Here is a 13,292-nt window from a genome sequence, read left to right as displayed (position 1 = left end):
TTTTTTTTATGTGATGTTTTTACAGTGAAGGGCGAGCAAGGCAGAGAGAGGGAGAGGGAGAGGGAGGGGAGTGATGACATCAGCAGGAGGAGGAGGAGGAAAACAGCATCCTTCATCAGACAGAGAGGAGAAAACGCTGGGACAGAAAATAGAGGAGAAGCAGAAGAAGAAGGAGACTGATGGTGTCGTCTGAGAGAGCAACAGACGGAGGGACGAGAGACCCAGAGACAGACAGACGGAGAGAGAGAGAGAGAGACAGACAGACAGACGGAGAGAGAGAGAGAGACAGGCAGCAGAAGGCTTCTGGGCCTGAGTGTGTGTGATCAGCTGATTGTTGTAGGGTGGAGCCATGATGGGCAAGGATTACATGTTGGCCATCATCATAGTGAACTACGACGGTAAGTAACACACACACACACACACACACACACACACACACACACACACACTCAGGTCACACTCGTATTTGAATATCAGCTCTATTTCTTGTTGGTTCTCGGGAAGAACTCAGTTCAGGTTCTGTGAAAAGATGCTAAAGAAAAAGAATAAAACACATTAGAAGTTGGAGCGATAGCAGAAAACATCAGAGCAGTGGTTTAGTGCTGATATGGTCACCATGTCTAATTGTAAAAGGTGCTTCATGAACAGCTGGGCGTCTTCCTCCAGTTCCTCTGTGCATTTGATATTTGTGATAAATCATTTGATCTAGTTGGTTGAGGTGGAAACAGACGCAGTGAAAGAACCATGATGGAGCGTTCTCACACTAAGACGTGTGTCATGTCTATCACATGGATGGAATAATGGAAATACACATTAATTAGAGCTTCTTTTCACCTTCAACCTACTTCTGGTTTGATGTCACAAACAAACTTCTGCCAAGATGTCACAGGCTCCTTATCTAGTACATGTAGTAGAGTAAATGTAATTTGGTACTCAGGTGAAGTAGAAATACTAGCTTTTCATTCTGTCTTCACTGACAATTTGTAACTGTTAACTACAGAATATTACAGTGTTGAATAAAACGCGCTGGGCTGTGTGTTTCTGTTCCACTGTGGAATCTTTAAAGGCTCCGACTAAAATCTGACAGTTTTCATTTTAATAAAAATCAGGGTCACAGTTTAAAATCCACCAAACACACACGCACAGAGACGTCTCCAGCATTTTGTTCCTTTCCACAATAACAAGGTGAAGAAAAACACACAGAGCTGCCTAATATTAAAAGTAGCTAATGTGTAAAATACTGAGTAATGTGCACTAATGGTTCGGTCCATAAATACAGTGGATACAGTAACATCATGAACTCCATATCCACACAGGAAAATTCAGTTTAAAGTGTCAGAGAGAGACATGAGGTAAAGCTGCAGATGCTCTAAACACGAGTTAGTTTTGATCGCAATCGACAGTCACAGTGAAACACATGAACATAAAACACTTGGGTGGAACCAGGTACATAGACCAACAAGGAAAATGCACTTGATTGTTTAAAGTGTGCGATTTGGGCTGTTGCTGAGCTAGCGAGTGTTTTCAGTCTGTTTCCCATGAGTCTTTGAGTCTCCAGGCTTCACCTACAGGAGTGAAACTCTAAGCAGAAAGTCGAGTCACACACGTCACAGATGATCAACTCCCACAGACAAAAACACAGTTCTTCTCTGTGAAATTACTCATTCTCCAGTCCACTCGGTCCATTGCTGTCCCACACCCAGTCGTTTACACTGTTTATTCTTCCGCTCCGTCTGTACCAACCAGTATTCTCCTCTCCTCTATCTGCGCTGGTATCATTGTCTCTCAGTCAGCTGATTCAGCATTTTATGTCTCGGCAGGCTTATTAATTATTCAAATCCACTTTGGGTTATTTTCCTCTTTCCCGTCGTCCTGTATAGATATTTGACCTCTGGTTACCTCCTTTGTACCGACTGGTCAGTATCACTGATCATACTAATGTAAAAACTCCCAGTTGTAAATGATGATTAGTGTTTGTGCTACCGGTGTGTGTTTAACATTAAAAGAAGTTTACAGCAGAAGTTATCTCAAGGCACTTTACAGTGTACGGTTTAAGACCTTACAGAAAATATTTATACAAAAAATTATAGAGAAAACCCAACAATCCCATTTGAGCAAGCTTTAGGCAACAGTGGAGCGGAAAAACTCCCTTTAGAGGAAGAAACCTCCAGCAGAACCAGGCTCATAGTGGGCGGCCATCTGCCTCGACCGGTTGGGGTGAATGGAAAGAGAAGAGAGAAAAGAACAGCAGGCAATAGAGACAACAACAAGCATCAAGAACATTGGGCAGATGAACTGGATTCTGGAGATGGACAGCTCCAGGCCGAGGATACCTGCAGAAAAGGACAGAGAGAGGGAGACAGAGAGGAGGAAACACAACTAAAAGAGAGAGAAGACACAAAGTTAATGACATGCAATGGTAGAATTTGAATGGATAGAGGAGAAAGGAGAGAGGAGAGGAGCTCAGTTTATCAGTAGAGGTCCCCCAGCAGACTAACCTATATCAGCATAACTAAGAGATGGTTCAGAGTCACCTGATCCATCTCTAACTATAAGCTTTATAAAAAAGGAAAGTTTGAAGTCTAGTCTTAAATGTGGAGAGGGTGTCTGCCTCCCGAACCTGAACTGGGAGCTGGTTCCACAGGAGAGGGGCTTGGTAGCTAAAGGCTCTGCCTCCCATTCTACATTTGGAAACTCTAGGAACCACAAGTAAACCTGCGGTCTGAGAACGGAGAGCTCTGCTTGGAAGATAAGGAACTATGAGGTCTTTAAGAGAAGATGGAGCCTGATTATTAAGTGATTTATAAGTGAGGAGAAGAATTTTAAATTCAATTCTGGATTTAACAGGGAGCCAATGGAGAGAAGCTAACGTTGGAGAAATATGATCTCTCTTGCTAATTCCAGTCAGAACTCTGGCTGCAGCATTTTGGATTAACTGGAGGCTTTTTAATGAGTTAAACTATTAATAATGAATTACAATAGTCCAGTCTGGAAGTAACAAATGCATGGACAAGTTTTTCAGCATCACTTTGGGACAGGATGCTCCTAATTTTAGCAATGTTTCTTAGGTGAAAAAAGGCAGTTCTAGAGATTTCTTTGATGTATGAAGTGAAGGAGATATCCTGATCAAAGATAACTCCGAGGTTTCTTACAGTATTACTTGAGGCCAGAACTAAGTCATCAATGGTGAGAATGTGATAAGACATAGTGTCTCTGATATTTTTAGGCCCAAACAGTATAACCTCTGTCTTGTCTGGATTTAGGAGAAGGAAATTGGAGGACATCCAGGCCTTTATGTCTTTTAAGCATTCCTGAAGTTTGACTAATTGATTAGTTTCTCCTGGTTTCATAGATAAATATAGCTGGGTATCATCTGCATAACAATGGAAATTTATAGAGTGTTTCCTAATAATATTGCCTAAAGGGGACATATATAAAGTGAAAAGAATCGGTCCAAGCACAGATCCCTGTGGAACTCCATAGCTGACTTTGCTGTGCATGGAAGACTCATCATTAACGTGTACAAACTGAAATCTATCTGATAGATACGATTTAAACCACTCTAGTGCTGTTCCTTTGATTCCAATAACATGTTCCAGTCTGTGTAATAAAGTATTGTGATCTATAGTGTCGAATGCAGCACTAAGATCTAACATGACGAGTATAGAGAGTAGTCCATTGTCTGATGCCAATGCCATTAACATTGGATCTGCGGTGATTGCCCCCGCTAAGTACACAACCCAACTCATTGTACAGACGTTGATCATATCTCGTCTCGACTACTACAATGCACTGCTGATGGGGTTACCGGCATCCATGACCAAACCCCCCCAGATGATCCAAAATGCAGCAGCACTCCTCATTTTTAATCAGCCAAAAAGGTCTCATGTCACACCGCTCTTTAGATCTTTGCATTGGCTTCCTATGGCTGCAAGGATTAAGTTCAAAGCTCTGTCTCTTGCCTACAGAGTGGTCAACTCCACAGCTCCATCTTATCTCAGTTCAGTCATTCAGGTCTACATCCTCTACGTCCACTGCGCTCGACCAGTGAACGACATCTGGTGGTGCCAGCACCACACAGTCAACACCATGGAAAACTCTTCAGCTCAGTGATCCCACGATGGTGGAATGAGCTGCCTATCTCTACACGCTCAGCCACCTCACTTTAATATTTAAAAAACTGCTGAAAACAGAACTCTTCATCATCTTCTTTTGTTCTCACATCTCTTGAAACAGAAACATTTTTTTGATAGCACTTTGCTTTGATGTTTTTTCTCCTTGACTAAGATTTTGTTTGCTTGCCTTGTTCCTCACTTGTAAGTCGCTTTGGATAAAAGCGTCTGATAATGACTAAATCTAAATGGTTTAAGTCGGTACAAGATTTCATGGTTTTCTGCATGAAATTGTCATAAAATGTGCTCTGATCTTCATCTAACTCACAAACAATACAAAAACACAGTCTGCTGAAAATAATATTACACATTATTATCATACAAACATTATATGTTTTCATGTTTCTATTGAACATAACATGTAAACATTCACATTGCAGGGTGGAAAAAGTATGTGAACCTTTAGACTTAATAACTGGTTGACCTGTCATTGGCAGCAATAACCTCAACCTAACATTTCCTGTTGTTTCAGATCAGACCTGCACAACGATCTGGAGTAGTTTTGGACCACTCCTCTTCACAAAACTGTTTCAGTGTAGCAATATTCTTGGGATGTCTGGTGTGAATGGCTCTCTTAAGGTCATGCCACAGCATTTCAATCGGGTTGAGGTCAGGACTCTGACTGGGCCACTCCAGAAGGTGTATTTTGTTCTGTTGAAGTTATTCTTTTGTTGAATTACTTGTATGCTTTGGATCATTGTCCTGTTGCATCACCCATCCTCTGTGGTGTCCAGTTGGCGGACAGGTGGTCTTACGTTTTCCTGAAAAATGTCTTGATAAACTCTGGAATTCATTTTTCCATCAATGACAACAATCAAACCGTCCAGGCCCTGAGGCAGCAAAGCAGCCCCAAACCATGATGCTCCCTCCGCCACGTTTTACAGTGGAGATGAGGTTTTGATGTTGGTGTTCTGTGCCTTTTTTTCTCCACACATAGTGTTTTGGTTTCATCTTTCCACAGAATATTTTGCCAGTAGTGCTGTGGAACATCCAGGTGCTCTTTTGCAAACTTCAAACGTGCTGAGATATTTCTTTTGGACAGCAATGGCTTCCTCCGTGGTGTCCTCAAAAAAGTTGCATTTCTGTAAGTCTTTAGCTGACACTCTAATGATTCTTCTTTACCTCATTCAGCATCTGCGCTGTGCTCTTCCAGTCATCTTTACAATACAACCACGCCTAGGGGTTGGCTCACTCCTGGCTCCAATTAGCTCTTGGAGAAGTCATTAGGCTAGGGGTTCACATACTTTTTCCACCCTGCACTGTGAATGTTTACATGTTATGTTCAATAAAAACATGAAAACATATAATGTATGTGTACTATTATTTTCAGCAGACTGTGTTTTTCTATTGTTGTGAGTTAGATGAAGATCGGAGCACATTTTATGACAAATTCATGCAGAAAACAATGAAATCCCAAAGGGTTCACATACTTTTTCTTGCCACTGTATATGTTTACATTTTGCTGCAGCCTGCAGGGGGCGCCTTCACCTCCAGCCTGGAGGACAGATGTTGACCATTTTGTGTCTCTGCAGACCACATCTGGACAGACCAGAACCTGCTGCTAGACCCGGACCTTCCCTCTGGTTGGAGAACCATCAAAGACTCAACAGGAACTTACTACTGGCATGTTCCCACTGGTGCCACCCAGTGGGAACACCCCCGTCTCACTGGGACACCACAGCCACTGGACACACAGGTTAGAAAATGTTTGACCATTCGAACTAGAAGAAAAAGACAGAACTGATTGGACTAAAAAGAACTTGTGTCATTTAACAGGGTCACAACAGCACAGAACATTTAAAACAACTTGAAATAAACTCATTGTGTCAGGACAGAAAATAATAAATTAATTAGAAGAGACGGAACTGATTAGAACCTATTTACTTCACCAAGTTCGACCACGCCAACCCAGTTTAACTCAGATTCAGCATCTGGAGTTTGTCTTCTTCTGTGGTGTTGTGTCTCAGCAGGTGGACGTTGGACAGCAGAGCTCTAATAGGCAGACAGATGAACCACCTGAGGACAGGTAACAAACCCATGTGTCCTTTGACATAATGTCCTCAACCATCACAACATCAGCCCTCATCTTTACCGTAGGTCTAATCAAATCCTGGTTCTAACCTGAACTCTACAACCAGGTGTTAAGCCTGAAACAGGCTTTGAATGTTAGTGTTAGTTGACGACTGGACGTGTCCTCACAGAGCAGAAATGTCCTCAGTATAATGATTAAAACTAAAATTGGTCCCTGCAATTCTTCAGGCAGAGCAGAACCTTCCACTGACCTGACACTGTTATTTTCCTCCCAGGTCTTCGTGGCATGAAGATTATCTCACCAACCACGACCCCGACTCCAAGGTAAGACAGCGATAACCAGAGCGTGAAGCTACTTTTATTTAAACACTGACTGAGTTTAATAGTTTGTTGCTGACACAGAAAGCAGAAGAACACTGTGGTCGGACCGGTCCCAGCACAGAATGCAGGTTCTTCATCAATGTGCAATGAGATGGTTAAAAAACACATGCTGAGGTGATAATAACGGAATCAGAACAAACAGCAGCGCTAATGATGGTTCACAGAAGGGACGCCTGCCGTTTGACCACACATTTCACCGATTGTCCTCACGTGCTCAAGGATGATGGAGCAGGTGGAGAGGCAGGAATGGGGACATCTTGTGGCTGGAGGGGGGACAACAGGAGGCAGTAAAACAGAGGGACTCTAACATGGAACCATGAGAAGGAACAAACAGAGAACGATCAGATTTGTTCTGGGCTTTACACTAAAACACTGCGGTGCTGCGGCACTATGGAGGCGCTGTTGGTACCATGAAGAACGTGCTGAGGACACGTCCAGGAGAACCTGTATGTAGCAGCGTTTTAAAAAGTGACTTTAGGTGACGATTGTTCTGTCTCTGTCAAACAGACCAGAACAACAAGTGTACACTCTTCACTGAGCTGAACATCATACACAGGAACATCTGAACGCCTTCTGTGTGTCAGCAGTGATGTCAGCAGAGGTTAAAGATGACATCATCATGGCATAAACAACGTGACATCAGACGTCGTCTGTTGCTCTAATCTGGACTAATCTGTCTCTGCCTCTGTTTTATAGAGAATTAATCTGATCTAATCTGTGTCCTGGTTTCTGTGTCGTCCAAACCCCTCACTGACCACTCTCTCTCCTCCCTGTCTCTCTCACTACCTGTCTCTCTATTATTCCACATGCTCCTCTCTGTCCCTGTCTCTCTCTCCACCTGTCTGACTTTCTGTCAGTGTTTCGTGGTGCGTTCCCTGGGATGGCTACAGGTGGAGGAGGAGGACCTGTCTCCTGGTCGCAGCAGTCTCGCTGTCAGTAACGTCATCCAGCAGCTGTCTCACTGCAGCACTCCTGAACAGAGAGACAGACTGGGGGCCTCAGGGGAGGTGAGACACCTGTTTAAACAGCTGGTTAGTGTAGTGGTAACATCACCACCTCCCATGTGGGAGACTGGGGTCGAATCCCAGCTGTGGCTACCTCCAGTAGGGGTCCTTAGGCAAGACCTCCTCACGCTCACCCTGCCTACCTTTGTACCTTGTAATGACTTGTAAGTCGCTTTGGATAAAAGCGTCTGCTAAATGACTAAATGTAATGTCTAAATGTAACCTGTCCAGAACCTCAGGATCTGGTTTAAATGTTGGTAGTCTAGTCTATGCTACCTGATGGACAATCTGCAGACTGTCTATTAGTCTGTGTGTTTACTTGACTCTCTCTCCACCTGTCTGTCTGTAGGGCCGGGAAATGATGCTGGTTCTGAAGAAAGACACTCTGAGCCTGTTGGACCCATTAGACCATACCCCTCTCCACTGCCAGCCAATCATCAACATACGCGTCTGGGGGGTGGGCTGCAACAACGGCAGGTAGGCCAATCAGAGGGCAAGCTGGCTGATGATTGACAGTGTGACTGTCTGTCATGAAAATTGAGACTTCTTCAACTGTTCAGTACAGTATCAGACTGGAACGTGTTTTTCTCTGGTAATGGAGCTATGCTAGCACTTTCCCCCTACTTCCAGTCTTTGTGCTAAGCTAGGCTAATTTCTGACACGCTCGGTTTGATGTTTCTGCATTAATTTCTTGCATTGACATTAAAATCAACCTCACCTTTCAGTTTATTTACCTGTGTGTGTACACTAACACTGTCACTATGTCTGTTTTTTTAACATGCCCCCCCCCCACCCCACACACACCTGGGCAGGGACAGGTAAACCACTCTACCTTTACTTTTTTCCACTCGAACCCATGCACATTTACTGTTACACTCACCTTCACAACCTCCCCTAGACGTTAGGGTCATTGATCACCTGCATCCATCAGCTGGTCGACCACGACATGACCGGTTTGTGTTTGTGTGTGTGGTGCGTTCAGGGACTTTGCCTTCGTGGCAGGAGATAAAGACAGCTGTGTGCTGAAGTGTCACGTGTTTCGCTGCAATGCTCCGGCCAAAGCCATCGCTACAGCTCTGCATGAGATGTGCTCCAAGGTCAGTGAGTCTGCTGAAGAAACAGAAAACTAAGGGTTGTAGATGATGGTGATGGTGTTTGGTGATGGTGTTTCGCAGATTAGATTTACTGAATTCAAAGATTTAAGATAATTACGTGTTTTGCAAAAAATAGTTTTACAAAAGACAAAAATCAACAAAGAGCTCATTAAATGATTTAAATCCCATTAAGTAGCTTATCTCATGTCTGGTTAACAATAGTTAAAGAAACATTTTGTTCGTTAAACTGTTGAACTTTCATCATTATTTATTAACAGAAAAAATAAAGCTGACTCACTCTCAGCTCACTCCCTTTAATTTTAGATCTCTACATGATGACTTATTGGTTTGAGGCTGGTATACTGCACCTGTTGACAAGTCTAGTTTACATTTTCTTTGTCTGTAGATGATGTCAGAAAAGTCGCTGATGAGACCTTCTCGCTCTCTGACGATGGAGAGTATTTCACCTGAAGACTTGCCCAGACAAGGTGACTCACCTGTTCTGTTCTCTGACATCACCTGTTGCTCTGAGTTCTGTTTTATTCATTGTTTGCTGTTGTTTCAGTGGAGTTTCTGGAGGCGGTACGACAGCAGGTTCAGAAGTTTGAGGTCCAGTACATTGGTAACCTGCCAGTGTCCCGAGCCATGGGTAAGTCAGGAGCACATACGAATGCACCTGGTCCACCTGAACACACCAACGTTCAGTTCTGTGTTTGGTGACACACTGTAAGGAAACTAATAGCTGATAATCTGGTTTTATTCTGGATTTGTAGGAGTTGTCTTGTCACGTGTCTTATCTCAAGCTTGCTTTACTTAAAGTTCTTCACAAAGCAGAAGCATGAAAAAGGTGTCAACACCACTGTGTTCAGGTTAAGGTTTATCAAAAGGAAAGTTGTGACATCTTGAACTAAACATTTAATTTCATTAGTTTTTTTTTTTTTTTTTTAAGTTCTATTGAACCAAAAGTCAAAAGCTATGTCGGATTTTCATGAGTTAATTTTTAGTAATTTTTTTATTTATTATTACTTTTGTCAGTTTCGAGTTATTTCAGTGACCTTTGTGGGGTTTGTGAGGTAGCAACAATTTTATCCACGTCTGCATAAGAAAATTTTTTAAGAATTTAAAAATGTCTACATTTTACGATATTTAAACGAAAAAAAAAGAAGAAGAAGAAGATAGAATGCTTTGAGTTCATCAGAAATATGATGATAATGGAGGATTATCCCAAGAATGTGTGTGTTAATGATCTCAACAGGAAACTGGACATTATATATTTTGATGATCACGTCTCAAATCTAAATTGTTCCAACTGTAAGCTGCACTTGATTAAACTGTGGACTGTTTGAATGCAGGTGTGTTTGTGTTGCAGGTATGGAGGTGTTGAACAGAGCAATAGAAAGCATCATGAACTCTACAGACAGAGACGACTGGGAGCCGATTGTGATCCATGTCACCGATAACGTCCTGTCTCTGTGGAAGGGAGAGGTCCCGTTTTTAAGATCTTATTAATACATTCATGTGTCTCCACAGCTCATTCTGTTTAATCTGTTAAACCTGATCTTGACAGGAAGGGGACGAGCCTTTCTGGGAATGTCAGGTACGTTTCCTCACCTTTCTGGGCGTCGGCCACGACAGCCACACCTTCGCTGTTATCGTCGACGGAGGCACACAACGATTCGAGTGTCACGTGTTCTGGTGTGAACCTGACGCAGGAATCATCTCTGAAGCCGTCCAGGCTGCGTGTATGGTAAGAAGTAAAAAAAAAAAGTCTAGTCTGTTCAATTTATTTTTAGACCAGTAAACAATGTTCGAGACTTCAGTCAGATTAACGCTGGTCACTAACTTCATGGTGTTATTTCACACACATTCTTCTAACAGTCTATTTTGCTTTATTAGGTCCAGTATCAGAAGTGTCTCGTGGCTCAGACTCCTCCTCTGAGGTCTAAATCATGGCGTGCAACCCCGTCAAAGGTAAAACGTGCCAACTCCATGGACAGCGCCGGCTTCATTCCTCTATCATCCCAACACCATGGCAGCAGCTCCACAGTGATGCAGAGGACGGCGAAGGGCGGCAGCAGCAGTGTGAGGAAGGGGATGATGGCGTTCTTCGAAACCTTCCGCAACAAACAGGCAGCAACTTCCTAATGACGGAGGCAGGACCGCTGGAGCCAGCAAGACCACAAGAATCCAGACGAACACCTCACTGGTTGAACTCGTGGCTCCGGTGGTCCGACTAGAGCTGATTCTGTCACCTTCACATCACCAGTTACATCAGTGCTCGACAATTGTCGCCTGTTTTTGGATTGAACTGTCTGAACTCACCATCGTGATGTTAGTCTCACCTGAAGCTGCAACGAGGTGACAAAGCATCAATGTAAGGTGACTAACAAAGTTCTTCTGTGTTACTGGATTTGTAGAAGCTGTGACTGTGGTACTGGTAATTCCACTGGACTTCTACATATGGATACTGATACAAACACGGGACCTTTAGATACTGGTGCTGCTAGAACCACTGGACCTATCCATAATGGTCCTGATACAACCACTGAACCTGTAGATACTGGTACTGGTGCAACCATTACACCTGCAAACAAGTGGAGCTTAGTGGATCCTACAGTGAACAGACCAATCAAAACCACAAACACCTCATATGCTCAGCTAAGGTGTATAATCCTAAAGGCCAGTTCCTGCTTTCCGTGTGTCCACAAAAATCAACATGATGTAAATTTCATTATCCCTTTGGGTCCAAGTAGACAGAGCACACCTTCATGTGTAGCCCAAACCTTTGAGCCTGTGTGAACTGTGATCCTCGAGTCCCAAAACTCAAAAAAAGAAATTTAGCAAATGAGACAAAAGCATTTCAAGAAAAAGATTCATGATGAAATTATCTTCAGTGTTTGCCTGTAAGTATGTGAACCTCTAGGATTATCAGGTAAATTGACTAAGACCTGTCTTTGTTAAAGAAGAGAAATCTGGGTCTGTAAAGATCTGTCATGGCTCAAACTAAGGAGCAAAAGCCTTGGTCACCATTAGGAGAACTGAACAACAGTTCTAATTTCAGAGCTGCAGGAAGCCGCTACTCTTCAAGAAGAAGATTACTGCACGACTACAATTGATTCGGGGACACGAGGATAAAACCAGAAACTGTTGGAAGAAAGTTCTGTGGACTCTGGTCTTAAATGAGAAGCTGTTCTATAGGAGGTACACAGCAGGTACTAATGGGTTCACATACTTTTACTCCTCAGCAGGGATTAAATCATGTTGCACATGTGTATTTTTGTCTCATTTGTTTAATTGGATTCTCTTTATTTAGTTTTGGGACAGAAACCATGGACTGGCCTTAACTGAAGAGGTGATTGATTTGAAATTAAAAGTAAAAGAAGGTAAATAAAACTAAACTATTATTATATTAAATGGCTTTCAAAGAAAAAGGAAACTGTTAATGAAGATTGCATCATGTACCAAATAACTGAAAGATAGAAATGAACATATTAAACAAACTTGTAAACAACCTTTAACATACGTTCCCAAGATTTCCCTTAATTTTCCCTGTAGAGTGAAATATAGAGGTTAGATAGAGAAGAAAAGGATTTTACATGTGTGTTTTTGCTTCCAGTTTCATATTTAGTGAATTATTACTGGTTCCAAAGCTGCAGTTAGTGATTCTGACCATCACAGGAAAGAAAACTCATTTAATTTCTGACTTTTTTTCTTGTTTTTCTGTGAAAAACTCACTTTTCTCTTAAAAGATTTTTTTCTTTAACTCTTTAATGTAATATGATTTTCTTGTTCTGATCATGCAAAAGCTACTGAGCAAACTTTAGAAAAGACGACTTAAAAACATTTTGATAAACCACATACGTAAAGAATCACTTATTTGTGATCCTGGTTTGTAACCCTCTGAACTCTCGTCGGTGCCGGGTATCCGAGACGGGTCAGGAAACACACTGCAAACAATCTGCATTTATTTCAGTTTTATTTTAGTGAAAGTCAACGGCGGTTAGACTCGTGCCGTTTGCATGTGAGGCACAGCATGGACAGCATGGAAAGTCATTGAAAATATCCTGGAAATGATTCTTGAAGAGCAGGAACTTTAATGTCCAACATGTAAATGCTGCCTGGAAGCTTTATGCTGAATAAACAGAGGTGATGTCCAGAAACACAACATATAACTGAAGCTGCCTCCCGTAGTTTAGCGTCAGCAGGAAAATATGAGAAGAAAATCGAAATTCAACTGGTTTCACTGGTTTTCTCTCGAAACAAATGCTGTCATGTATAAATGAAGCAAAACTGTGGAATAAACTGACGAATCTGTGAGTCTGTCTGATTTTATACTTGTTTAAAACACCTTTACCTGCTGGTGCTCAATAACTGATCTATGAAGTCATGTGAATGAACCATTATTAACATTTGAATAACTTCTTTGCTGTTTTTGTTTCAAACTTTTTATGTTGTGATAAAACATGATCTTAATTGCAAATTAACATATTGGCTCTTTGAATGAGTCAGTTTATTTATTTTCAAAAGGTAGAAAAGAGGCAGCTAGTAAAAGAAAGAAGGTTGGTTGGAGGAATTAAAAGAGCGAGGGAGGTGAAAGAGAGAGGAGGCGT

General features: G+C 42.1%; 1 protein-coding gene across 4 annotated transcripts; it reads left to right on the top strand.

Annotated features, from left to right (window-relative positions):
- Window positions 1-104: 104 nt before the first annotated feature.
- On the top strand, window positions 105-12,991 carry apbb3 (amyloid beta (A4) precursor protein-binding, family B, member 3). 4 transcript variants are annotated; one of them, XM_026357128.1, is made up of 13 exons: window positions 105-398; window positions 5,705-5,868; window positions 6,143-6,198; window positions 6,479-6,527; window positions 7,442-7,591; window positions 7,938-8,065; window positions 8,401-8,406; window positions 8,571-8,685; window positions 9,089-9,170; window positions 9,248-9,331; window positions 10,052-10,167; window positions 10,250-10,429; window positions 10,579-12,991. In XM_026357128.1, exons 1-13 carry the CDS (start codon window positions 350-352, stop codon window positions 10,825-10,827), a joined length of 1,428 nt encoding a protein of 475 aa, XP_026212913.1. In that variant the 5' UTR covers window positions 105-349; the 3' UTR covers window positions 10,828-12,991. The 4 variants fall into 4 exon arrangements, with proteins under 4 accessions (XP_026212913.1, XP_026212915.1, XP_026212912.1 ...); XM_026357130.1 differs by having other exon boundaries at window positions 6,140-6,198; window positions 7,475-7,591; XM_026357127.1 differs by having other exon boundaries at window positions 6,140-6,198.
- Window positions 12,992-13,292: the final 301 nt, after the last annotated feature.

The sequence above is a fragment of the Anabas testudineus genome, chromosome 10 (assembly GCF_900324465.2).
Source record: "Anabas testudineus chromosome 10, fAnaTes1.2, whole genome shotgun sequence".
Lineage (NCBI taxonomy): Eukaryota > Metazoa > Chordata > Actinopteri > Anabantiformes > Anabantidae > Anabas > Anabas testudineus.
This window is presented reverse-complemented; position numbering and strand designations above follow the sequence as displayed.

Excerpts from the sequence above, each read along its gene's own strand:
- apbb3 (XM_026357127.1), top strand. The coding sequence starts at position 350 with ATGATGGGCAAGGATTACATGTTGGCCATCATCATAGTGAACTACGAC. Across the intron at positions 8,686-9,088 it reads TGCATGAGATGTGCTCCAAG|ATGATGTCAGAAAAGTCGCT; the intron begins GTCAGTGAGTCT and ends CTTTGTCTGTAG. Across the intron at positions 9,171-9,247 it reads TGAAGACTTGCCCAGACAAG|TGGAGTTTCTGGAGGCGGTA; the intron begins GTGACTCACCTG and ends CTGTTGTTTCAG.